General features: G+C 49.6%; 1 protein-coding gene across 1 annotated transcript; it reads left to right on the forward strand.

The window, feature by feature from the left end:
• The first annotated feature begins 3,272 nt into the window (after window positions 1-3,272).
• Window positions 3,273-24,297, forward strand: LOC131095418 (chondroadherin-like protein). Its single transcript, XM_058043115.1, is given in 10 exon segments — window positions 3,273-3,355; window positions 3,908-4,027; window positions 7,491-7,723; window positions 7,726-7,824; window positions 8,235-8,729; window positions 12,277-12,698; window positions 22,458-23,144; window positions 23,146-23,545; window positions 23,548-23,876; window positions 23,878-24,297. Coding segments are annotated over 10 exon segments (3,288 nt in total).
• The last annotated feature ends 566 nt before the right edge of the window (window positions 24,298-24,863 follow it).

Consider the following 24,863-nt stretch of genomic DNA (forward strand, 5'->3'; position numbering starts at 1 on the left):
AGGACAATGGTGACAGTGATGGCAATGGCATTGCAGAACCAGCCAAAGGTCCTGAACTGCAGCACAATGAGCCTGTGCCCAGCAGGTGAATTGTAGAGGTACATCACCTACATCACCTGTCCAGGGTCAAAAAACTGCCTCTCCCCTCAAAGATAAACCCCACAAAGCCAAACACCATCCAAATACCCCATACCCCTTCAAATGCCTCCCATATTCCCCAAATAGAGCTGGACACATTCGTCTCACCTGAACTTCACAATTATAAAGCACGTCATGGTAGTCAAAGAACGGACCCCCTCAAAAAGGTACCTCCCTGTTGTCAAAGAACTTCCCCTGCATCCCAAAACACCCCCCAAATACCCACAAACCCTCTCTAAACTGCATGAATACAGGTGGGTGTAGGAGTCTCACCTGGGCCTTGTAGGCAAGCAGGGTCATGTGGGCGATGCTGTACAGGGTCATGTACATGGAGAGCTGGATGGAGTTCCCCAGTCTGATGTGGGCCCTGAAAAAACCAACCCTGTGGGTGCCCCATAGACACCCCCAAAACTACCCCACAGACCCTCCCAAACACTCTATAGGGACCCCTGACTGCCCCATAGTTACCCACAGCTGTCGCCGTGCCCCCCAGCCACCTCCTCATACCCTCCGTGGTACCTGTGATGGAAAAGCACTTGCCCAGCAGGATGAGCATGAAGAGGAAAATGAGGAAACTGATGGGGTGGGGGGAGCATCTGGCATCGGAGTATGGGGACGGCTGGGCTTCCCCCTTCATCACACCCCCCCACACGAGGGTCTGTGCACCCCCATACCTCCTGTACCCCCCCCCATGCCCCTCATTACCTCCCATGACTTCAAAATGCCCCTGTGCTCCCCCATACCCCTGGTAATTTGCTGTGAAAGCACCCCCAAACCCACCCAGAACCTTCAGCCCCATCAAATCTCAATATGCCCCTTGGACCTTGACACCTCCCAGTCTCTAAAGATCCCCCAAATCCCAATATAACTTCCCCAGACCCCAATGCTCTCCAGTCTCCGCAGCTGCCGCTGGCCCCCACAAACCTGCCCATAGCCTCACAAGCTCCCCCTTCCCACTCCATGCTGACAGCCACCATGAGCATCTTGCAGGTGGTGTGGAGCAGCTGCCATCCCTAGACCAAGTCTGGGAGAACTGGGGAGGTGAGCATAGGATGTCTCAAAGCACTGCCTCCTCCAAGGCCACCTCGAAACTCAGATTTCTCCCCACTCACTCACTGATTAATAACATGAGGATGATGATGAAGACAAGGAGGAAGGTGATGTCTGTCTCCAGGATGCGTGGGGTAGGTGGAGGGCAGGGTGAGAAGAGGTTCACCCCATGAAGCCAATACTCACGAGGGTAGCCACAGATGCCCCCAGCATTGCAGCCCCACCATCATTGCCCATGTACCCCAACCCCTTCAGCTTCCTCAAACCTCAGTAACCTCCAATATATCCCCCATACTGATGCACCCCAATCCTTCCAACCCCCCAAACCCCTAAACAGTCCTCCAGACCCTCATATACATCCCCATCTCAATGCACTCCAATTCCTGCAGCCCCCCAGACCACCATAACTCCCTGCACAGCCCCAGACCCTGATGTGCACCAATCCCTTCAGCCCCTCCAGACCCCAATAAGCTTCCTTAGACCCCCATAACCCCCAATATACCCCCTGATTTTGATGCACGCCAGTCCCCCTCACACTGCCTTTCCACCCGGCCATGGCCGCACTGAACTCATCAGCCGAGAGGTGCCACATCCAGAAGGAATCCCTGTTGGTCAGCACCATCTCGTACTCCAGCTCCAGCCCATCGTCCTGGGGGGACCGGGGGCCTCCTGGGGGACAGATGGGGGGTACTCACCCCGCATTTGCTGAGGGCTACGCACCACCAGCGCTCATGCACGGAGCGGAAGCTGCGGTGGCTGCACAGCAAAGTTCCTGCAGCCCCCCCCACACCCCTATAATTCCCCCATGCACCCCAGTCCCTGCAGTCCCTCCCAAATCCCCTGAGCCCACTTATAATGGCCCATACCTAATTATGTCCCCCCATCCTGATGGACCCCCACTCTCCAGCCCCCCCACGCTCCCAACAGGGCCCGCCCTGAGCACTGGCCCCGCCCTCTCTTGCAGGGCCCTGCTCCCAGCCCCCATGCTGCAATGGCCTCACCCCAACCGACCACGCCCCTGGTGTGGGCCACGGCCTTGTATAGGCCACTCCCTCACAGCCGGCCACGCCCCCTGCTCCACACCAGGGCAGCACTTCTGTCCCGTTACAACGCAGTACAACCCAGCACAGCCCAGCATAGCCCAGTACAGCCCTGTACAGCCCACTACCACCCTATATAGTTCAGTATAACTCAGTACAACCCAGCATAGCCCAGTATAGAGCAATATAGTCCAGTATAGCCCAGTATAAGAGAGTATAACCCAATATAGCCCCGTATATCCCCCAAAGGAACCAAAATCAGGTGGTTCAGTCTGAGGAAGGGGAAGAGGAACAAAGAGCAGAACGTGGCAGCAGGGGGATGGGGCACGGGGAGGGGGGCAGCAGAAGCTTGGGTGTCCCAGGGACCCCCCAGATTCCGGGAGTCTGCACTGGGGGGAATGACCCAGCTGTGTGGCCTCCTACCCCTGCCAGCCCCATGGGGACCCCTAAATCTGTCCAGGCAGGGACCTCCCCCACCCACGTCACAGGGTGAGGCAGTGGTGACAAAAAGTGATACCCCAAACTTCCTGTTTCTAAACCCAAAATCACCCAAAGCAGAGGCAGTGGCACGGTGGGAACTTGATGGGGAACAGGGGGTCCCCAAAATCCCTGAGGACTGGGGGGAAAGGGGTCCTTGGGGTGTGTGGAGGTTCTTTGGCCCTGGGGGAGGTCCCTGGGTCATTATGGGGGTCCCTGGGGTGTGTCTGTCTGAGCTGTGGATGGGAGCATCTCTGGGCCCTGAAGGGAATCCCTGAAGTGTGTGTGTCCCTGGGGTGTGGATGAGGAGTCCTTGGACCTTGAGTGGGGATCCTGGTGTTCTGGTGGGGGTCTCAGGAGTGTGGAAGAGAGGTCCCTGGGCCCTGAGTGGGGTCTTTGGGATGGTGGTGGGGTCCCTGGGTTGTGAGTGGGATCCCTAGAGTGGTAGGGATCCCTGAGCCCCAAGTGTGGTCCCTCTGCCTCGAGGGGGCTCTCTGTGGTACCAAGGACATGCATCATCCTACTCTCTCCCCCACTGCATCCAGGATCTCCCCAGGGTGAGTCAGGATGTGCACCCCACTGCTGGTGACACAGGTGATGGCACCTGCAGGGGTCTCTCCCTATGGTTTCCGCAACTGCATCCAGGCACCATGATGTGAGAGAGAACAGCTCACTTTGAAAATTTAAAAGGTTTATTAAATCTTTAAAAAAATACAACAAAAGGACTACATAAGGAAAAATTTGCAGCGCTGGGAACTGCTCTTGTGGGTATCACATGGCCAGTTCATCTTCAAGATGGCTGCTCAGTCTTTTATACTCCTGGGGGTTGCATCAGCCAACCCCAGCCCCTCCCAAAGTCTGTTAGTCAGCTCTTCTTTGCCATTTATTGGTGGAGACTGCTTTCTTGTAGCTTGATTGGAGGTTAGGTGTTGCCATGCCTCACCCCCTTAGCAACAAGCTTTTCCATTCCAAACTGCTCCATGGAAGGGGCACATGTGCATGCCTTCTCTCTCCCTGTCCTACACAACCCAGGCTGTCTGATGGCAACAATACAGAGGGGGAGGAAAAGGGAACTATGGAGAGAACAGAGGACATTTAAACTACAATAACATAACTATATATCACTAAAGCTTCTCTTAATATTCACACAATATTCATCCCTTAATTGCAACAGCCAATCATCTCATTATCTATCTATAACAATGGGACCCTGGACTGTTCTGCTGCATGCACTGCTTCCTGAGTGCCGTGGGGGCTGCAGTGGATGACCTCTCCTCCACTGCCAAATCCCTCAACATCTCTGTCAAAATCTTGCACCAGGTGCCCACTTGTTGCAGAATTTTATTCAGACATGGCTTATAGAAAAGGCTACGATTACATACAGCTGGTTAAAAAGTAAAAGGCAGCTGTAAGCAGCAAGTTCTCAGGCTTTTTCCCTAACAACAGTAAACACCATGTCCTTGAGTAAAGTGATGAGAAAGGCATGGTGGAAAACATGGAGGCCTTGAGAATGGTAAATAACAAGTCAACAACAGGATGAGAAAAACAAGTATTAGCCTCAATAAGAAAACCACAGGTATTGGCAACAAAGTAGGGGTTGGTGTGTAATCTGTAACCAATGATGAGCTCAGGTTTTGCAATATGTATGAGCTTAGTTAACACTACTATAAAAGTGTGTAAGCTGGATCAATAAATCGGAGTTCGAAGCTGATCAATTAGGATGTGGTCGTCTCCCTTCGCTTCCTAAAAGGGTGACCCCGACGTGATACGGCAACGCACCAGGGAGGAGTGAAGACACAGCTCAGGTTCCGAAGCAGCCGGAACGGCAGATAAGCGCGGGGAAAAAAGCGGATAAAAAAGAAGCTGAGACGCGTCGTGCCTCGGGTGTCGTACAGGCGAGCCCGACCGATGTGTGCTGCACGGACCTTGAAGAGGCTGCAACAGCTCTGACGATTTAGGTATGGAAAGGCAAGCAGCATATGATTTATTTACTGCCTTTTTACAAAAAAGGCAGGTTAAGGGGATAGATTTGCAGAAGGATTTACCAGGGCTATTGGCTTATGGCTACGATAGGGGAGTTTTTATTAACCCCCATACGGTTCACGAGTTAACGGAGTGGCGTAAATTCAGTGATTTATTATGGGAGGCTATTTTAGAGGACGATAAAACTGCCAAGAAGTTAGGTAAATTATGGCGGGTCCTTCACAATGAATTACTGCAGTTTCAGGCTGAGAAAAAGGCTGCCCAGCAGGCTACCGCTGCTCATGGGCGTAATAAAGATTACGATCAGGACAGGGGATACGATCAGGACAGGGGAATACCATTAGCCCCTGCAATGAGGACGGTTTCATTGCCTGCTTCGCCCCCCTCCTCTGCTTCAGCCAGCCAGGCTAAACACTGCGCTTCTGAGGCTTCCACACCCCCTGAACAACAGGACCCATGGCCGAGACCACCCGATAATCTCCCGAAAATCAATGAGCCGATCCCTGGGGCAGAAAACGACCTAGCGGGGGCTATTGCAAGGGAGCAGAGGTTGGCTTGGGCCAACCTTGCCAGAGACACTATGGAAAAGGGGGATGAGGAACTTATCAGCGCTGCTACCGAGCTGGCTTGTCCTGTTGTACTCCATCCGCAGGAGGGAGGGGGCATGCAGGCTACTATTACAGCCCTTGATTGGAAATTGCTGTCTCAACTGAGGTCGACTGTTAGTCAGTTTGGAGTGAAAAGTGAGCCAGCCAAACAGATGTTAGATTATATTTTTGATATCAGTCTCCTTCTGGTGAATGATTGTCGAGGATTAGCTAAATTGATCTTTACCCCACATCAGCAATTGTTATCCAATGCTCATTGACATGGGCTTGTGAACGAGTGTGTGGCGGTCCAGAGGCAGCCAGGAGACCCTCTCCATGGCATAACTGTTAATGAGCTTATGGGCCTGGGACCTTTTCTTCGTACTGAGGCACAAGCTTTGCTAGGGCAAGAGAAATGCCGGGAGGCTATGCGGTTGGTCAGGCTTGCTATAGAGAGGGTAAAAGCACCAGGAGGGATACCCGTGTATATGGGAATTAAGCAAGGGCCAGAAGAGTCATTTGGGTCATTTATTGATAAGGCTGCTGCAGAAATTGAAAGGGCTGGGGTGCCAGAATATCTTAGGGGGGCATTACTCAAGGAGTGTGCTCTCCAAAATTGTAATTCTACTACTAGGAGAGTGCTTAATACTCTGGGTGCCAATTGGACTATAGAGGACGCATTAGAGAGGATGGCTTTAATGCCAACAGGAGCAGAAGCCTTTGTAGTAGATGCAATCAAACAATTAGGGCTAAGCTTACAAGAACAGGCAAAGACCTCTCAAAATCAGGTGTTAGCTGCTCTTGCACCTCTTCAAATGTCAGCAGCACTGCATCCAACAGCTAGTTGGTACCAAAAATGCCATTTGGACACCCACAATATGAGTGCCTGCAAGCAGAGACCGGGAAGCACGAACCGCAGTGACCACACACCAACTCAAGTCATCGCTGCCGCAACAGCACCCTCTCCTGTCTCCAACCCGGCATCACAGGGAGCCTCGGCTTGGAACCAGCAGCCACCGTAGGAGTTACGCTGATGACCCCGCACCCGCAGAAATCCCGACAGGGATCCACGGACCTATTGTTATCCAGGGTCTAGCTGGGTGGTCTGCTGTTCGGAAGATCATCTGCGTTGGGATTATTTGTTTTGCCTGGCGTCATTGGTGTGGCATATATGTTATGGTGCATACTCCTTTCCCACCACTCCAAATTAACAAAGGACTGCAAATTGCTCAGCCGGTGCCACTTGAGCCAAATGACTAAGGGATTACAGACTATAAAAGGACAAGAGAGGGGGGGAAATGGTTTTGAATCCACTGGAGGACTCACCTTATTGGCTTTGAACCTTTCTGAGAGACCCAAGAAAAGGGTGGAAGTGGAATTTCAAGGACAGAAAGGATCATTTTCAGGCTTGCTCGATACTGGAGTCGATCCCAGCATTATTAGCCCTAGCCGTTCACCTCCTCTCCGGGTTCGCATGAATGAAAAACAGCTAACAGCCTTCTTTTCTTAGTCCAATTACCACCTACCATGCAATGCCTGATAAGGCAGGACATTATGGCTCAGTTGGGGGTGGTTTTAAGTTGGGGGTGGTTTTAACCCTTTGGGGTAAAAGCCATTGCTTGGACCGTGGCTGGGGAACCTTGTGACATCTGCTATAGGGATATTAGGTGTACTTTTAATGCTTTTGCTTATTTTACCTTGTATTTTTAATTGTATTCAAAATATGGTCAGTAGAATGATAGAAAATCCTGGCAGACTAACCTCCTTGTGCAGAAAAGAAAAAAAAAAACAGGGAATATGTTGCAGAATTTTATTCAGACATGGCTTATAGAAAAGGCTATGATTACATACAGCTGGTTAAAAAGTAAAAGGCAGCTGTAAGCAGCAAGTTCTCAGGCTTTTTCCCTAACAACAGTAAACACCATGTCCTTGAGTAAAGTGATGAGAAAGGCATGGTGGAAAACATGGAGGCCTTGAGAATGGTAAATAACAAGTCAACAACAGGATGAGAAAAACAAGTATTAGCCTCAATAAGAAAACCACAGGTATTGGCAACAAAGTAGGGGTTGGTGTGTAATCTGTAACCAATGATGAGCTCAGGTTTTGCAATATGTATGAGCTTAGTTAACACTACTATAAAAGTGTGTAAGCTGGATCAATAAATCGGAGTTCGATGCTGATTAATTAGGATGTGGTTGTCTCCCTTCGCTTCCTCACCCACTGATGCCTTTGCCCACCTGCCATGGCTCTACACCCTTGATCTGAACCACAACCAGCTGGAACTCCTGGCCCCAAGGTTTTTCTGGGGGCTGTCAACACTGGCACACCTAGACCTGGCCCACAACAACATGTCAGTGCTGGCCACAGGTGTGTTCACCAGGCTGGGCAATCTGAGCACACTGTGGCTAGACCACAATCTGCTACAGAAGGTGGCCCCCAAGGCTTTCCGGCTGCTGCACTCAGCACGCTCCAGCTGTGGGGTGGCCGGCTCAGTGCACTGGAACCCGTGGCCATGGCTGTGGGGAATCTGACACACCTAGACCTGCTTGTCGCAGAGATTTCTTTACAGAAATCCTTTCTTTCGTATTTCTGTGTCTTCTGGAGGCCAGAGGCCTCAGAAGATAATGTAAACAATTGTTATCAGCTGCTGTGGAATGGGATAGGACGCACCTATTTTGATTGGTGATTGGTTCATGTTCTCATGTTTATAATTAAGGGCCAATCACAAGGAACAAGCTAGGGACAGAGTCCTTGGACACAACTTTGTTATGGATTTCTTTCTAGCTATTCTTAGCCTAGCTTGAGCAGTTCTGCAAACTTCTCTCTTTATTCTTTTTAGTATAGTGATAATGTATTATATATGATATCTCAATAAATTCAGCCTTCTGATCTAGAAACAAGATTCACCGTCTCTCTCTCACCAGCAGCGACCCACACAGGACGCTGTAATACCTGCTCAACCTGTGTGGCAACATGCTGTCAACACTGGGCCCAGGGCTGCCACCAATGCTGAGGGTCCTGCACAACTGCAACAACTCCCTGGGAGCTCTTTCAGGGACCACCCCTGGGGTGATGCCCCCAGGGGTGCATGTGCTCAACCTGTCGTACAACAACATCTCAGACCCTGCACTGCTCGCTCGCCTGTGCCTGAACAACCAGACATACCTGCACCTGGCTGGGAACCCGCTGGACGTGGTGCAGCTACTGCATGTGGCTGGAGTATCCCCACACCACGTGGACATGTCAGGGCTACAGGTGGGTGCAAGTGGCTTGGAATACCTGTGCCAGCAGCTGACAGGACAGTGGCTTCAGAAACTGCACCTGCAGTGCATGGGGCTCACAGCAATGCCCAATGGGGCTCTGGCCAAGTGTCCGGTGCTGGGTGCCCTGGATGTGTCTGGCAACCAGCTGCAGCAACTGGGCTGCATAGGGCGGCCTGCTGGGTCAGGCATAGGTGTGTCAAAACTGGCTGGATAATCTCCAGCTTGCAATGCAATCCCTACCAGGCAGGTAGACATAGGGTCTCTCGCTGCTGCAGTGGATAGGCATATATTTTCTTGTTGGAGCCTCCATGCCAGGGTCACCCAGATGTTTTGATGTGGCTGAGGGACTATCCATGTGCCTGTCAGACTGCTCAGCACGAACAGGATGACAACTTGGACAGGACTCATTGCAAGGTTGAGTGGGAGGTAGGTTTCTTTTCTAAAAAGGAAAGCCAAACATTTTAAAGCATATTAAAAGTCAGGGGTCTGCTGGAATGTAACCAGATTTTTTTGGAAGGTTTTCTCTCCTTTTTCCAGCGGCATCTTCTTTTCGAAGTGACAGCTGCTTCTTTTTCATCCCCTTCTGCTGGTGCTGCATTTTTGGGGACGAAAGGTTTTACCCACTTTTGGAGTATCCAATGCAGTCCTGCAGGGGTGGATACGCACGCATAGCCATGCCCCCAGGAAACGAGCTCAAAAGGACCTTTGGTTTCTGTTGGGAGAGTAGCTAAGAATTGGAAAAGTACAAGACCATGGCTAATTCCAAGTCCTGCATCTGCAAGATAGCGTGTCCTTGGGCCTAGCTGAGTATGATAACAAATAGTGAAAGAGACATGAGAAAAGAGAGATGTAACCCCTAAGGAATGGGGAAGAGCTGATGTTGTGGTGTGGCCAATGGACGGTGTAAATTACAGAATATTCATGAGCTTATTACTTGCTGTATAAGTGTCTGATGCTCTCTTCAATAAATGGAGCTTGCTGATCTCACATTGAGCGTCCCAAGTTTTCCCTGCACCCGACAAATGGCTCTTTCTGCAACAGGTTTCCCAAGTTTCTGGGTCCTTAATGAGAACTGGTGGATTGCTGTGAAAGTGATGCACCACTGGAGGACTCATGTTTTCAAACTAACAATTCAGAAAATTAATTGTAAACATGACTTTGCAGAGCTTTTGTTGTGGTGACATCCACACTGTTGAGCTGCTTTGCCTAGCCAGGATTTGTTTGAGCATCTGGTGGGCATGCTCAATTACAGCTTGACCTGTGGGGAAGTGGGGAATGCCTGTCCTATGCTCCACTCCCCACTGCTGGACAAACTCTAGGAACTCCTTGGATGCATACGCTGGGCCGTTGTCAGTTTTGATTTCCTTAGGGATCCCCAGCACTGAAAAGGCTTGCACCAGGTGTTGTTTGGCATGCACAGCCCTTTCCCCTGCGTGGGCAGAGGCATAAACCGTACCTGAATATGTGTCAATGCTGACATGCACATATTTAGGCGACCAAAACTGAGAATGTGTATAATGTCTGTTCGCTACACTTTGCAGCTCCCAAGGCCTCAAAGATTAACCCATATACACAGCCATGGCATGGCCTGGAGCTGGCAACTGGGACAGGTGGCCACAATGGCTCGAGCCTGACTCTGTGTTAGTTGGAACTGATGGATTAGACCCAGCACATTCTGATGGTATTGCTGGTGACTTAGCTTTGCCTGTTGGAAGATGTCCAGAAGACGTGCCATTTCTGCTGGGGTGGCAAGGGAATCTGCTTTACGATTACCTTCTGTGATTTCACCTGGCAAATCAGTGACCTCACATGTATTACATAGAATGGATGCTCCCGCTGCCAAACTAAATTAATTAGTTTTGAGAGCAACCTGAAGAGATGCTTGTTCTCGATGTCTTTGAGGACTGCCTGCTCCGCCCTGGACACTACTCCTGCCATGTAGGCTGAGTCAGTGACCAAATTAATTGGCTCTGAGAACTTCTCAAAGGCTCTCACGACTGCAGCCAGTTCGGTGACCTGTGGCAACCCCTCCACAAACTCAACATCAGTTTCCCCGTGCTGAGTCTGGAGATTTCTTTAAGTCATCACTGACGTGTGGGACACCCTGGACGCGTCAGTGAACACTGTAAGCGCCTTGAGCGGCCTACAACTCCCTTTCTCAGGAGGAATGAGGTGGAATTCCTCATTAAACAATCTGTGTGACAGGGCATGGACTGATATTTGTCTACTGTAGCTGTCCAGAGATAGTTGGAGTGTCACAGACACATTTTATGAAAAATCCTTTCTTTAGGAATTTTTTCTCCTGAGAAGCTGAGTGGCCTCAGAAACAAAATGTAAACAATAGTTATCTGCTGCTGTGGAATGCAACAGTTGCATCTTTGATTGGTCTCATGCAGTTGTTTCGAATTAATGGCCAATCACAGTCCAGCTGTCTCAGCTTGTGATCAGTCACAAGCTTTTGTTATCATTCCATTCCACTTCTTTCCTTTCAAGGCTTCTGATGAAATCCTTTCTTCTACTCTTTTAGTATAGTTTTAATATATCATTTACTTTTAATATAATATATATCGTAAAATAATAAACCAGCCTTCTGAAACATGGAGTCAACATTCTCATCTCTTCCCTGGTCCTGGGACCCCTGCGAACACCACCACAATTGGTGACTCTGAGTGACGAAGAATTCCTTATTTGGTGACCCCCAGAGGGACATTGCCACACTGGGGGAATCCTGAGTGTGTGGCATTGATGGTCACTACACAAGTGACCACAGAAGTGGCTTCTAGCCTGGAGCTGAAGAACCGAAGACCCTGAAGTTGGACAGAGTTCACAGCCAGGGCTGATCACAGAGAGAACCTTTGAAAAGTCTCCCAGACAGAATGTCCAGAAATCTTTGCAGCACTGAGCAGCCTGCTGAAGCCCAGAGGACACTGTTGCAAGGTACTGTTAACTCTTCCCTTCCTGAACATACTGCCCTTCAGACAATGTGGGCTGGGATTTGGCAGAGGGTGCCTACGGAGGCGGAGGTTCCATTCTCTCCCTCAGAGGAGAAAATTATTGCCCTCTGGATGCAATGGGGTCATGAAGACAGAGTTCATATGGAGACAAGCCATTACTATGAGTTTTTCAGATGGACAAAATTCCATGGGTTTTTTACAGATGTGGTGTATTCCCTTGATTGATACATAGGGGAATGCATGGAATTCAGTTTTGGGGAGGCTCTTTACCAGGGTTTTGGATTTCCTCAAAATTATATGGCATTCAAAACTCTCTTCAAAGTTTTGAAATGGAATGCAGGGGTCGTGCTCCCTTCCTGACATACCTAGCAGGAGGGACACCTGTCGAGGGACACTTGCTTCTGGTTCCCAGCCCCATCGCATCACGCCGGAGGGGCAAGGCTTTGCCCACAACCGAGGACAAGTTTTTTTATGCTTCTTTGGAGCATGCTCAAACGGACCCGCTTTCCTCCCCCCCCCCCCCCTCCCCACTGTCCTCAGGGGGGATGTGAGTTGACTCCGCTGCCCAAACCAGAGCCACGGCCCCTGCCCTGGCTGGCACCACGGCCCCCCCCCCCACAGCCAGCCCTGCGGGAGGCTCCAGTCCCTGCGGCCCCGCCCCCGGTCCCGTCGTAGCCCGGGCTGGCCCTGCCCACACCCGGGTCAGCCCCGCTGCCTCCAGCAGAGTTTGTTGGCATTCCGATCGCGGAAGCACCGCCTCTCACAGCTTTGCTCGTGTTGCTAGGCCACGCAATCGACTGCAGCAGCGACCAACAGGAGCCTGTCTCCGTGTTGGTAGTCAACACACTCGACAGCAGCGGTGATCAACAGCAGCCTGTCTCGGAGAGAGAGCATGTCTCCACATCTGTCTGCCAGCCTGAGGATGCCCCGGGGGCCAACCCCGAGGCCCCGCTGCACGCCCCGACTGCCCCGCTGCTCCTCGCAGGTCTGAGAGAGCCACCCGTTGCTCCAGTGGCAGTGGCGCCGCCCCCGCCAGCTCCGCGGATGCTGCCCGTCCCCGCGGCCCTTCCCGCAGTCGCCCCTCCAGCACAGCCCCTGAGGGCTCCGACCATGGCAGCCCCGCCTTCACCTGCCACGCTGGTGAAGGATGTTGAAGCTGAGAACAGCGACCAGCAAGCGGCACCGCCCCCACCAGCCCCTTCAGCGGTTCTGCCGCCTTTGGGGACCCCGTCCTCTGCCGCAGCGTCTGTGTCAGACCCTGCAATCAGGCTGCCCCGCAGCAGAAGCGGCCCAGCTCTACTGCTTACTGCTGGTGCCACAAGAGTGAACACTTTCAAACTTAGCATTTTTGGGGGACACAGCAATTTTTGCGGGCCAATTCACGTTTGGTCGGGGGTTTCTCGCTGGAAGTTGGAATGTCTGCTGTCCCTTGCGCACCCCAGCGGCGTGGGGGAAGTGGCTCCCAGGAGTTCTGCCTCTGGTCCCCAGCCCTGAGAGGGTGGGGGATGGTACCGAGGGGCAGAAAGAAGAAACACTTTTTGCATTTGCATCGCAGAGGCAAGAGAAACAGTGGACAGCGAGCATCGCTTGCTTGCTGTGGGGACAAAGCCCCCCCAGATCCAGGGTGATGATCCCTGGGAAAGCTTATCTTCCCCAACTGCCGATATGCACCGGTGGTTCACGGGGAAGGAATCGTTCAGTCACACGTGCTGCCCAGGCATTGGCGGCAGGGTGGCAGATTATGAGAACATAGAGCCCTCTTTGCAGGCCATGTCTGGGCCGTTCAGTACGGTTCCCGGGGCCAGGCTGGCTGGTGGTTTTGGGGGCTTTGCTTCACTCATCAGGTCCTGGGCCACCATTCTGTGGGCCACGTCTGGGATAGGTCCATCCACGAGGGTCAGGGCCCCTGCAGGGCCCCAGAAGCTTCTCTCTGCTGCTGCTCTTTTGAAAAAAAAAAAAAAAAAAAAAAAAAAAAAAAAAAAAAAAAAAAGCAAACCAAAACTTAAATAAAAAGAGTTGAAAGAGCTAGCAGCTCAAAAGCATTGAAAAGCCAAAAATTAGCCTCAGCCCAAATGGTTCAATAAAGGGCTGTGGTCAAGACATTCCAGAAATTTTCTCAAACTTGTTTGATAACTGTCAATGGATTTTTGATAACTGTTGATGATTTTCTTTAGCAGTTCTTTGTTTCAGGATTCTGCAAGCCTGTTTCAGGACCAAAAGGGACTTTCAGAGATGTCAAAGAGGAACATCTTCAGTCCATGGACTTTTCCTGAAACTCAGATGCTTGGAATTGAATTTTCTTTGCATTGTTTTTGCATTTTCTTATATTGTAAGTTTGTTTTAGTGGTATGATAGAATTTTATGTTCTACAGGTGAAGAATTTCCCTGATCATTTCACATCAGCATTTGATTGAGGTTTTTGATTGGCAACAGATAAACCTCTCAAGTGTTCGTTCTCTCTTCTGCATGAGCCCGGTAGAAGAATTACAAACACATTTCTTTTTAATTTAATTTAAATAAAAAGGGTGACATGTCATAGAAATGTTTTATGAAAAATCCTTTCCTTAGGATTTTTTCCTCCTGAGAAGTTGAGTGGCCTCAGAAACAAAATGTAAACTATAATTATCTGCTGCTGGGGAATGCAACAGCTGCATCTTTGATTGGTCTCATGTGGTTGTCTCTAATTAATGACCAATCACAGTCCAGTTGTCTCAGACAGTCTGATCAGTCACAAGATTTTGTTATCATTCCATTCCACTTCTTTCAAGACTTCTGATGAAATCCTTTCTTCTACTCTTTTAGTATAGTTTTAATATATAATTTACTTATAATATATATCATAAAATAATAAACTAGCCTTCTGAAACATGGAGTCAACATTCTTGTCTCTTTCCTGGTCCTGGGACCCCTGCGAACAGCACCACAGTTGGAGGTTGGCATTGTTCTGGAGCAGGTGCTCAAACATCTCTTTGGTCAACCTCTCAGGAGAGTTCTTTCCCTCCTTAGAAAGTTTGCCTGGGAGGTGAATACATTGAAAGTCACAACCGGCCAGCTAACGCATTCTTACCCTGGCCTTTCAGATCAGCTGAGCTATCAGCTCCTGTGGCTGTGTGATGGTTTTGGATTGCTGGTGGGAAAGAAAGACCCACTCTATGATTAAGAGTGAATCCTTCTGCCCTTCTATCCATTGGAATATCAAACCATGTAAGTGTGGTAACTTTCCTAAAACAATGAATTTGAAAGGCAGCTCGGGCTGAATATGATGAGCCTGCCTCTCGGCCAAAGCCTTATTTTTTTTGGATTGCGTCTTTTGCCTCTGGGGTCAGTTCCCTGGGAGAAACTAGCTCTTTTTCCCCTTTCAATAAATTGATGGGGGCATCTAGGTCCTAGTTGGTGAGACCTAGCCAGGGCCTGACCCAGTTCAAAGACCCAAACAGGGAATGGAGATCTGCTAGGGTTTTGGCATCATTATCAATTTCCAATTTCTGCGGAACAACCATCCGCACAGTGATCTCCAAGCCCAGGTACTTCCAAGGGGGTACCCTTTGAACTTTGTCTTCCTGCAGTTGGAATCCTGCAGAGGTTAAAACTTTAACCACTAGGTCAAGTGTTTGCTGCAATATAGTGCCATCGGGGGCGCATAAAAGCACATCATCCATGTAGTGGAAGATGATGGCTTCCCTTTTATGGACGCGTGTTGGGAAGGATGAAAGTTTGACAAGAAAGTCTCACAGATATGTATGCTTAGCGGAAAGATTTTTAAATGTGGAGTCTGATGAAGGGATAGAGTTGGAAGCAAGTTTTGATATAGAAGAAAATAATTGCTGAGCCAGTCTTGCCTCCTAACCAAGGAGGCAAAGGGTATGTTAGTTAGAAGGGAGTTTATGGCTTCGAGCGAAGGATAAACCCACCTCAAACAAGAAGATGTTTTTACCAAGCAGAAAGCACAGGCAAGCAGGTCAGCAAAGTTGCTAGTAGAAAAAAGGCCTCAGAATTTTCCGCTGCAAGAAAACTGAAAAACAACTTCTAGCTTAAACTGTAATGTACTAACTTTTAGTGATTGGAGAATAGTAACATGAATATGGTAATTATAATAGTTATGATAGGCTATAGATAAAAGTAAAGGTATAGATTGGTTCTACTGTATTAAGATGCTAAGCAAAGAAAAGTATATAATGCAATGTAACCAAAACCAAAGAGTGTCCTGGTTTAGGGCAAATTTGGGAAAGAATCTCCAAAGGGGGGCCCCTCCAGAAAGCAAACCAACATGGCTCCGCCCCCCAACCGGTTCGGGAAGAATTCCTCAGAAAGAAGTGGAAAGAACCTGTTTATTTAACAGGCACAGCACCCCCCAGCACACAAAATTAACAATACCAGATGACACCACTCTTTCACCGCTCTGAAAAAGATGACAAATTCAGAAAGTCTCTCTTGGGGGTGGTCACTTTGTTATCAATCCCTCCGGCACTGGGGCAGCTGCTGCAGGCCACAGGGTGCAAGCTCCTGGTGTTCCCAGGTTGTGGTCCAGAGCAGGTTCGAGTAGGTCCAAAAAAAAGGAAAGGAGAAACAGCCCAGGAAGAAATTTGGACTGTTTAGCTAAACTAGCTAATGAGCAGAAGCAAGAGCAAGCAGAAGCAAAGCAGAAGCAAGAGCGAGAGCAAAGCAAAAAGCAGAAGCAAAAAGCAAAAGCAGCACAATGTACTGCCCTGTCTCTTTGTCCCGCCAGCCATGGGGGAGCGGCTGATAAGAAACCCAAACAAAACTTTCACTCTTCAGACCCAGTCTTGAAGGCACAGAACATAATATCCAGCATAAACAGAACACATGAATGGGGATACAAGCATCATAACGTCACCCTAGGACAAGGGTCTCCAGGCCTGCCTGCAGCTGGAGCTGAGAGCTGTAGGCACAGGCTCTGTCATCCATGACCCTGGACTGCTGTAACCTCTTGGATGGAATAAACTGCATTTTGGAGAGCTGCCTGGAGTCCCACATCTCTCATTTAGGCTCTTACAGGTGCACACGGGGAAAGCAATGAAGCCACATACCACTGGCCGATGGAAGGACTGCATTTCATACATTGAGACAATACTTTCCAGTGGTAGCACTTCATTGGGGCTTCTCGATTGATGGTAGGAAGGGAGAAGGCAAACCGTGGAGCATCTTCTGGGTATAGGGGAATTTGGAAGAAACAGTCCTTGATGTGCAGGACAACCAATTGCCAATTTTAGGGAAGCATCGTTGGGGAAGACATCCCTGGTTGGAGTGACCCCATGTCCTCAATTACTTTGTTTATTTCTTCGAGATCATGGAGGAGCTGCCACTTATCCTTCTCTGGCTTTTTTATTACAAAGACCAGGGAATTCCAAGGGCTGGTCTCTTCTATGTGGCCTTTGGTCAATTGTTCTTCTATGAGATCCTTGAGTACCTTCAGCTTTTCCTTGCTGAGTGGCCACTGATTTACCCAGACTGGATTATCATCCAGCCATGTTAACTTGTGGGTAAGGTGCTTCACAGTGGCAGCCTTTAAAAATCCTGTGGTGTCTTAGGGATAACTAATTTGACCCCCCACTGGGACATGGTGTCTCTCCTCCACAGGGGAGCTTTGTAGTTGGTGACAAACGGACGGACACTGGCCAATTATCGGTCTGGCCCCTCAATTTATACAATGCTTTTTGAGATTTTTGCCAATGTGACTCCTCCTATACCTTGGATTTTACCAGTCAGGGATTGCAAGTCCCAGTGTGATGGCCGCATCCTTTTGGGTATGATTGTCCCATCTGCCCCCGTGTCAAGCAACCCTTCCATGTGGAGATGGTCTGCTCCATGGGTTAGGTAGCATCCCATAATGGGTTTGTCCTTGCCAACCACTTCTGCCCAGTAGACACCTGGTTGCTTTGTCATCTACTGAGATTTCCACTGGAACAAGAATGGCCTGGGTGATGATTTGCCCCTTGGCCAAATAGAAGAGTGGCTTAGAGCAGGGTGCCAGGAGAATGAGGTTAGGTATGTCTCCCTTGATGGTCATGGGAGCCACCTCAATCTCCACGGGTGTGTGTGCAGTGTCCCCAGTAACAAAGTACTCACTGTCCAGTACTGTGTGATCTATTGTCAAGTCTCGTGAGTCCTCCAGCAGGTCCACTCCAATGACTGTCCAATTGGTAGAGCTGAAACGAAAAGCTTTGGTAGTCACAAGCTTGAAATGCTTGTGAGGCCACCAGATTTTGTTAGGCAAACATTTCTTTTGCTGTCCCGCACCTTGCCTCCCTTTTTTCCCCCTTTTCTGTTTCAAGAGAAGTTTTGCCCACTATGGAGCCCGCTACATTTATATTGTGGCGCCAGGTGGGCTCGCGCTCTGATCCTAGTTTTTTTAATGGTTGCACCATTTTACTGATTTCTTGTGCTGCTGGCTTTGAGGACAGTCTCTTGCAAAGTGTCCTGGCTTCTTACACTGGAAGCAGATGATATGTTGAAGCTGTTCTGGTGACATCTGTTGCCTCCTCAATCCTGGTGATACAGCTTCTACAGTCTTTGGGTTTGCTGATCTTGGCTTTGTCTCTTGTGCACTGAACAGCTCTGCTTTCTTGGCACATGCTTCTATCATCTGTGCCAGCATAGGTGAAGGGTCAATAGGCAGTCTTACTATCACCCTGTGGCAAACTTCATTGGCATATCTCTGAGCCATCTCCTTAATTAATTCTGCCTGTGCCATGGGGTCTTCTACTTGTCTTTCTATTTGTCCATGAAGACGGTCAACAAACTGCAAGAAATTTTCTGAGTCATACTGTATAATATTAATATAACTACCCCTAGCTTCAACTATTGGTAATTGGTTAAAAACCTTTTCAGCAGCTCCCCAGATTTTATCTAGAATGAATTTGGATAACATCCGAGCTTGGTCCTTGGGGTTAGCCCATTGCCCCTCGCCACATAGATGCTCATGGGTGATATCATTCCCTTCTATATCTTTTACACCCTGGGTGCTTTGCTTAAGCTCCTCCAGGAGTCCCCTCAGGGATGTCTTCCAGGTGCTTTCCCATAGATCAAACTCTGAGGGGGTAAGGAGACACCAGAAGAGATCTCAGAGGTCAGCCAGAATGAATTCAAGGGATGTTAAATTATCTTTCATTATGCCTTTAAAGAACTCACTGTCTCAGTCAAAATCTTTTGAGGCCTTGCATAATTATTTTTTGCTTTGGTAGGATAAAGGCTGATAGCCTCTAATTCCATTCTCCTTACCAGTATATGAGACAGGAGTGGCTGAGAGTATGGCTTCCTCCCCTCAGTTTTGATCCCCAGGGCTTCCCCCTTTGACTCCATTCCCATGGGACCCGGCAGGGGGGCACTCCCCCTATGGGAATCGGGAAGGGGACTGTCACAGACATTTTTTCACAGGAATCCTTTCTTTCAGATTTCTGTGTCTTCTGGAGGGCAGAGGCCTCAGAAGATAATGTAAACAATTGTTATCAGCTGCTGTGGAATGTAACAGGGGCACCTTGATTGGCTCATGTTCCTATGTTTATAATTAAGGGCCAATCACAGGTGCAAGCTAGGGACAGAGTCCTTGGACACAACTTTGTTAGGGATTCTTTCTTTCTATTCTTAGCCTAGCTTGAGCAGCTCTGCAAAATTCTCTCTTTATTTCTATTTAGTATAGTTATAATGTATTATATATCATAGATCAATAAATCCAGCCTTCTGATCAAGAAACAAGATTCACCGTCTCTCTCTCACCAGCAGCAACCCACTCAGGGCGCTGTAATAGGGGACCTATCCCCCCTCGGCCCCACCCTCGTGGGAACTGGGCAGGGGGGCGTGGGAAACAGGAACAGGAAGGGGGGTGGAGCTGTCTGGGGAGATGGTGCAACTGTGGGAACCAAGATTGCAACATGCAGAGATGGGGTTGAAGGATGACATCATGCAAGGCAGGAACATGGAGGGAGGGGAAGGGGTGTCTGAGGGAAGGAAGGGGTTGTGGGACCGGAAAGGGTTGGAGGAGGGGATAGGTGGGCAAAAGGGATTGTCAGAAGAAAGGTAAGATGGAGGGTCTGCCACGTGACTGCCACTATCCTGGATCCCAACCACATGGTCAGTACCATCTTGGATCCCAGCCATGTGGCTGCTGCAATTTTGGGGATGAGGGGGCCATCTCTGAAACTCACAGAATGCGAAAATTGGGGAGTAGCAACTGGGTTAAAGTGGTGTTGGGAAGGTGATCTGTCAGTCTGCACGCAACTGACAGAGCCAGAGTCCTGAGCAGGAGGTGGGAGGCCAGGGAAACAATGGCTTTGCCAGGAAATCTGTGTTTCTTGGGGTGCCTCGTGCATCCCTCTCAACTCAGGGGCAGAGGGTGTGGAAGGAGGGGTAGGGGGAACTGTAGGAGGGGAGGCTTGCTGTGACTGTCCCTTCACTTTCCTCTTAATTAATTCTTTTCAAATTTAAAGGAACACTCGGAGAAATTTGGATATTCTTTTGTCTCCCTGTTCTACTTCGGATGTTAGTAATTCTCCAATTTTGTCCCAGGCAGAAACAGAATTTACATTCTGCTGGGTAAACTGAGGGAAATGGAAAGACAAACAGTGAACAAACCTTTTTAACCGTCCTTTAGAAACTTTAATGTTTCCACTACCTAGGGTAATTTGAACTTGGGTATAAATGCCCCTCTGTTGCGCACAAAGCTGAGAGCCCATTCTGATGTTAAAAGGCAGTCTGCACTATTTTAATTGTTGGAGCGACAGAGGCTAGCACGGTCGGGACGGACAGAGATGAGAGATCTCTGAAGCCAGGTCGTGGAACTTGCGGTTTGTTGCAAAGGGTGTGGGTGCAGAGCCCTGCTGGGAGCTGCCAGCCGCAGCTTGGAGCAGGCCCAAGAGAAGAGAGGGGTAGAGTGGATGAGAGGGTAAGAGCGTAAAAGCATAAGAGATTAAAAGGGGTAAAAGCATAGGAAAGTAAGAGCTAAGAGGCAAGAGCTAAGAGAGTGAAGTTCCTGTTACAATACAATAAATCATCTTCTGTGTTGAATATTCTGATTCTCACTAACCAACCTAGTACAACATACAAATCCTACAGCATTTCCATACCGCCTATAAGAATCACTACATTACCATACTGTGCTACATTTTAAACCCTAAAAACTACTCTTTGGACCCCTTCTACCAAGCTGGCAGGGTCTGCTCAGACCCTGGGACCTGCCTGCAAGCAGAAGGTCTTGCTCCATCAAAAGGGGATTACCTTCAGCCAGCCACACCGTTGTTTTCCTGTTGTTCAGCAACTAAGGGATCTCAAAGCTTACTTTCATTTCAATCTCGCTTATAGTTTCTATATTCTCAAAATCTTTTGCCAGACAATCATATTTGTAAGGCTTTCCTGTTTCATCTTCCCCAACATTTAATCTACCTTCCTTCACAACAAAGCACAAACAAAAACTGAAAGTGCTACAATGTTCACAGCCAATCTAGGGAAGCATCTGCAGTTTTTCCTTCCCCCCAATCCTGAGCTAAGAGGCAAAAACAGCATGCAAGCAAAAACGCGTGGCTTTTTAAATGTCTGCTGGTGGCTACATAGGCACTGCCTCAGCACGTGGCTGTCCAAGCAGGCAAGCCTGCAGATTGGCGCCGCACACACCCCCGCTGTTTGCTTCCGCCTGCACCCGTGAGCTGCTTGTGACAAAAGGCACGAGCCGCATTTTCCCCCCCACCCGTGCTCCCCTGTGGCACCGAGACCCGCTGCCACCCGCTGCACTGTGGAAGCCGCTGGCAGAGACTGTGCCACGGGTGCCACTCCACTGCACCGCTGCCTGCTTGCACACACAAAACCCTCGAACACGTGGCTGCACCCTCCCCTCGCTCCGGAACCCCCATCACAACCGTGGTTTACTCTGGGGTCCCCTGTGGGATTCACATTCTCTGAACAGAGAGACAATTCTTTCTCTCTCAGGTTTTTTCCTGGAGAAGCAGAGAAAAGAATGATCAAAACAATTCTTACCTCATTTGCTGTTCCTGTGTTTGTGCATAAGTGGAATGCATTATGGAAGATTCTTTACCTGAAGAGATTTGCTAATTGGATTCTGGTGTGAATGTTTAGTTTTCTTGACCAATCTTTGCAAGCTTGGTCCTGATGGTCAGTCAGGAGAAAGTCACAAGATTTAGTTCAGTTGACTTCTTGTTCAATTTCAGTTTAGATGTAGTGTAATATAGTATAGGATAATATAGTATAATAAAGTAATTAATTAGTCTTCTGATATGGAGTCCTGCTCATCATTCTTCCCTTTGTTGAGAGGTCACCCCGCAAATCTGATAGTCCCCACTAACAATTGCGGGGATAACTTACCCCTTCTGGGGACCTCGGTTGGCTGGAACGTCTGCAAGGAAGTCCTTTGTCCGGAACCGACCCGTCCTTGGGCTCAGGGTGGGCTTGCCAGTCCCCCCTTGTGAGTGCCGCGGTACAAAAGGTGGCGGTGAACCCCAAGGAAGCTGGTGGTCCAAAAGGCTTGTAAAATCCACACATGGATATCCAGCTGCTGCATGAGGTCTCTGACCTTGCGGAAGACCCCACATGCAGGTGCCAGCTGTCGGTTTCACACCTCGTGGGGGGATCCGTTTGTCTAGCTCTGGACTCCAGAGAAACCAACAAGGACAAAAGCAAAAGACGAGAGGCGGTATTTTTTCTCAGGACCAAAATCCCACAGCTTTAATGTAGAACAACTCCAGGAGAGAATATAGAGTCCAGGAGGGGAAAGAGACCGTCCGTCTCATGGCAGGAGATTTTAAAGCCGGGGGAAGGGGGAGTGGAGGAAAGAAACTACAGTCAATGGGATACAACTGATGGGAGGGAGGGAGGAATCAACCGGGGGCCGGGGAACCAACACCGCAGGACTTGGAAGGGGGGGGGGATGGTGTATGGAGCAAACCATGTGATACAAAACAAACCACTCAGTGCAAAATAATAACTGAATAAACTACTCAGTGCAATACAACACTGCACCAGCTGGAAGACCTCAACCTGTGCAACAACTGTGTGGCTGTGCTCTTCCATGGCGCCTTCAAGGGGCTTGACCTGGGTGGGAACAACCTGCAGCACTTGGCAGCCACGGCATTACAGAGCCTCCCGCAGCATTGCTGGCTTTACCTGTACCGCAACCAGCTGTTGGAGGTGAAGGCAGCCGCATTCCAGTTGGTGCAGGTGACACTGGGTTTGCTGGACCTGCATGCCAATGCACTATGCTACCTGAGCCAACACCTATGGCAACTGCCGCCTTTTAGCTACCTGCATAATCTCTATGACCTGAAGCTGCAGGTGCAGCAGCCTTATGGGATGCATATGGTCCCACAACGCTTTTTCCAGGGCCTCAGTGCCTTGTGCTCCCTCTACCTGTCACAGAACTCGCTCTCGGCCATCCCTGCAGATGCCTTTTATGACCTGGCGCAGCTGCAGTACTTGACTCTGGCTGACAGCAACGGTGGGATGGGCCACCTGCCTGCCAGCATCTTCAAGAACCTGAGAGAATGGTGCAGCCTGAACTTGGAGAGTGCAGGAGTGTGCAGCCTTGACCCTGAGGTCTTTGGCAACCTGACATGACTGAAGGAGCTGCGCCTGGCCAAGAACAATCTGCGTACACTGGATGTGACTCTGACAATGGGCCTCCCCGCCCTGCCTCTATCTGGACCTGTGCAAGTGCTCACTGAGTTACAGCTGTGTCGATGCCTGTCTGCCTTCCTGGCTGGTGCATGGGCCTGTGCAGATGGTCTACCTGTATAACTACACATGTGGTGAGATGGATGGGGCCTCCGCATACCTGCACTGCTTTGACACATATGTATGCTACCTGGACATGGGGCGGTACCTGTTTGCAGGGACAGCACTGTCTGTGCTGCTACTGCTGGTGCTGTCTCTGCTGCATCACTGTAGATGCTGGAAGTTGTGCTACCAGCTGTTCCTGATGCATGCGTGGGCACATGGGCACTGCTGGTGGGAGCAGCAGCCCTACACCTATGACACCTTCATGTCCTACAACTCCAGGGATGAGCGGTGGGTGCTGGAGGAGTTGGCGCCTGAGCTGGAGCCCTGTGGCTCTGCCTGAACCACCATGATGTTGGCCCCGACCGCTCCACAGTGGACAACATTGTGGATGCTGTGTACAACAGACAGTACACTGTGTGTGTGGTGAGCTGTGGGTACCTATGCAGCAAGTGGTGCTCACTGGAGATCCAGATGGCCAGCTATTTCCTCTTCAATGAGCTGCATGATGTCCTTGCCCTCATCTTCCTCGAGGACATCCTCTTGGCCTTCCACCACATGCGCCATGTGCTGCTGGGGCGCACACCCTCCGAGACCCCCGCACAGCCCCTCTTCTGGGCAAAGCTCAGGTGTGCCCTGAATTGGGGGGGGAAGGGGGGAAGAGGAGGAGGAGGAGGACAAGGAGAGAGGGGGCAGGGACGAAGGGTGCCCTGGAAAATCCAGGACCCCCAGGGAAGTTCTCCCTCAGGAAAGCAACTTTCTGCACCAGAATCACTGTTTTTTATCTGAGGAAGGTGTCCTGTGGAGTGGGGTTGATGGCAGCAAGGAGGAAGAGGAGAATGAGGAGAGGAAGACAGGGGGCAGGGAGGGAGGCTGCCCTGACAGGACTGGGACCACTGTGGAGGTTCCCTCTCAGAAAAGCAGTTTTTTGCCTCAGAATCACCGACTTTTCTCTTGGGAATATGCTCTGCACCTTGGGGATGAAGGTAACAAGAAGGACGAGGAGGAAGAGGAGGAGAAGGTGGAGGAGGAGGAGAAAGGTTGCCAGGAGAGAGAGCAGCTGCTCTAGAGCCACCTCACCCTGGTGTAATGGGGATCCCCAGAGACATTCCCAATAAAAAAAAAAAAAAAAAAAAAGTGGTTTTGTCCCAAAACCCCTGATTATCATCTGAGAAATGTGCAGTTGGGATGATGGTAATGAAGAAAAGGGGAAGGAGGAAGAGGAAAAGAGGGAGGCAAGATGGACCTCAATGTTCAGATGCAGCTAATTGTCAGGGGCTGTACATCTTGGGGACCAGAACATCGAAAGAGCCCTTGATAAAACTAAAAATAGGTTCCCAAGGGGAAGAAGTTACCTTTTAAGTAGACACTGGAGCAGAAAGATCAACTATGCAGCACCTCCCCAAAGGATGTAAAATTAGTAAAGAAACTGCTCTAGTTGTGAGAGCAAAAGGTGAACCATTTAAAGTACCCATACTTGAAAATGTTGAAATTTAATCAGAAAATAAGATTTGTTTGAATTATTTGTTATTGATACCAGAGGCAGACAATACCTTGCTAGGAAGAGATTTGATTATAGCTTTAGGAGTAAATTTAGAAGTGAAACAAGGAGAACTACGGGTACAGCTTTATACT

The sequence above is a fragment of the Melospiza georgiana genome, chromosome W, assembly GCF_028018845.1.
Source record: "Melospiza georgiana isolate bMelGeo1 chromosome W, bMelGeo1.pri, whole genome shotgun sequence".
NCBI classification, from domain to species: domain Eukaryota; kingdom Metazoa; phylum Chordata; class Aves; order Passeriformes; family Passerellidae; genus Melospiza; species Melospiza georgiana.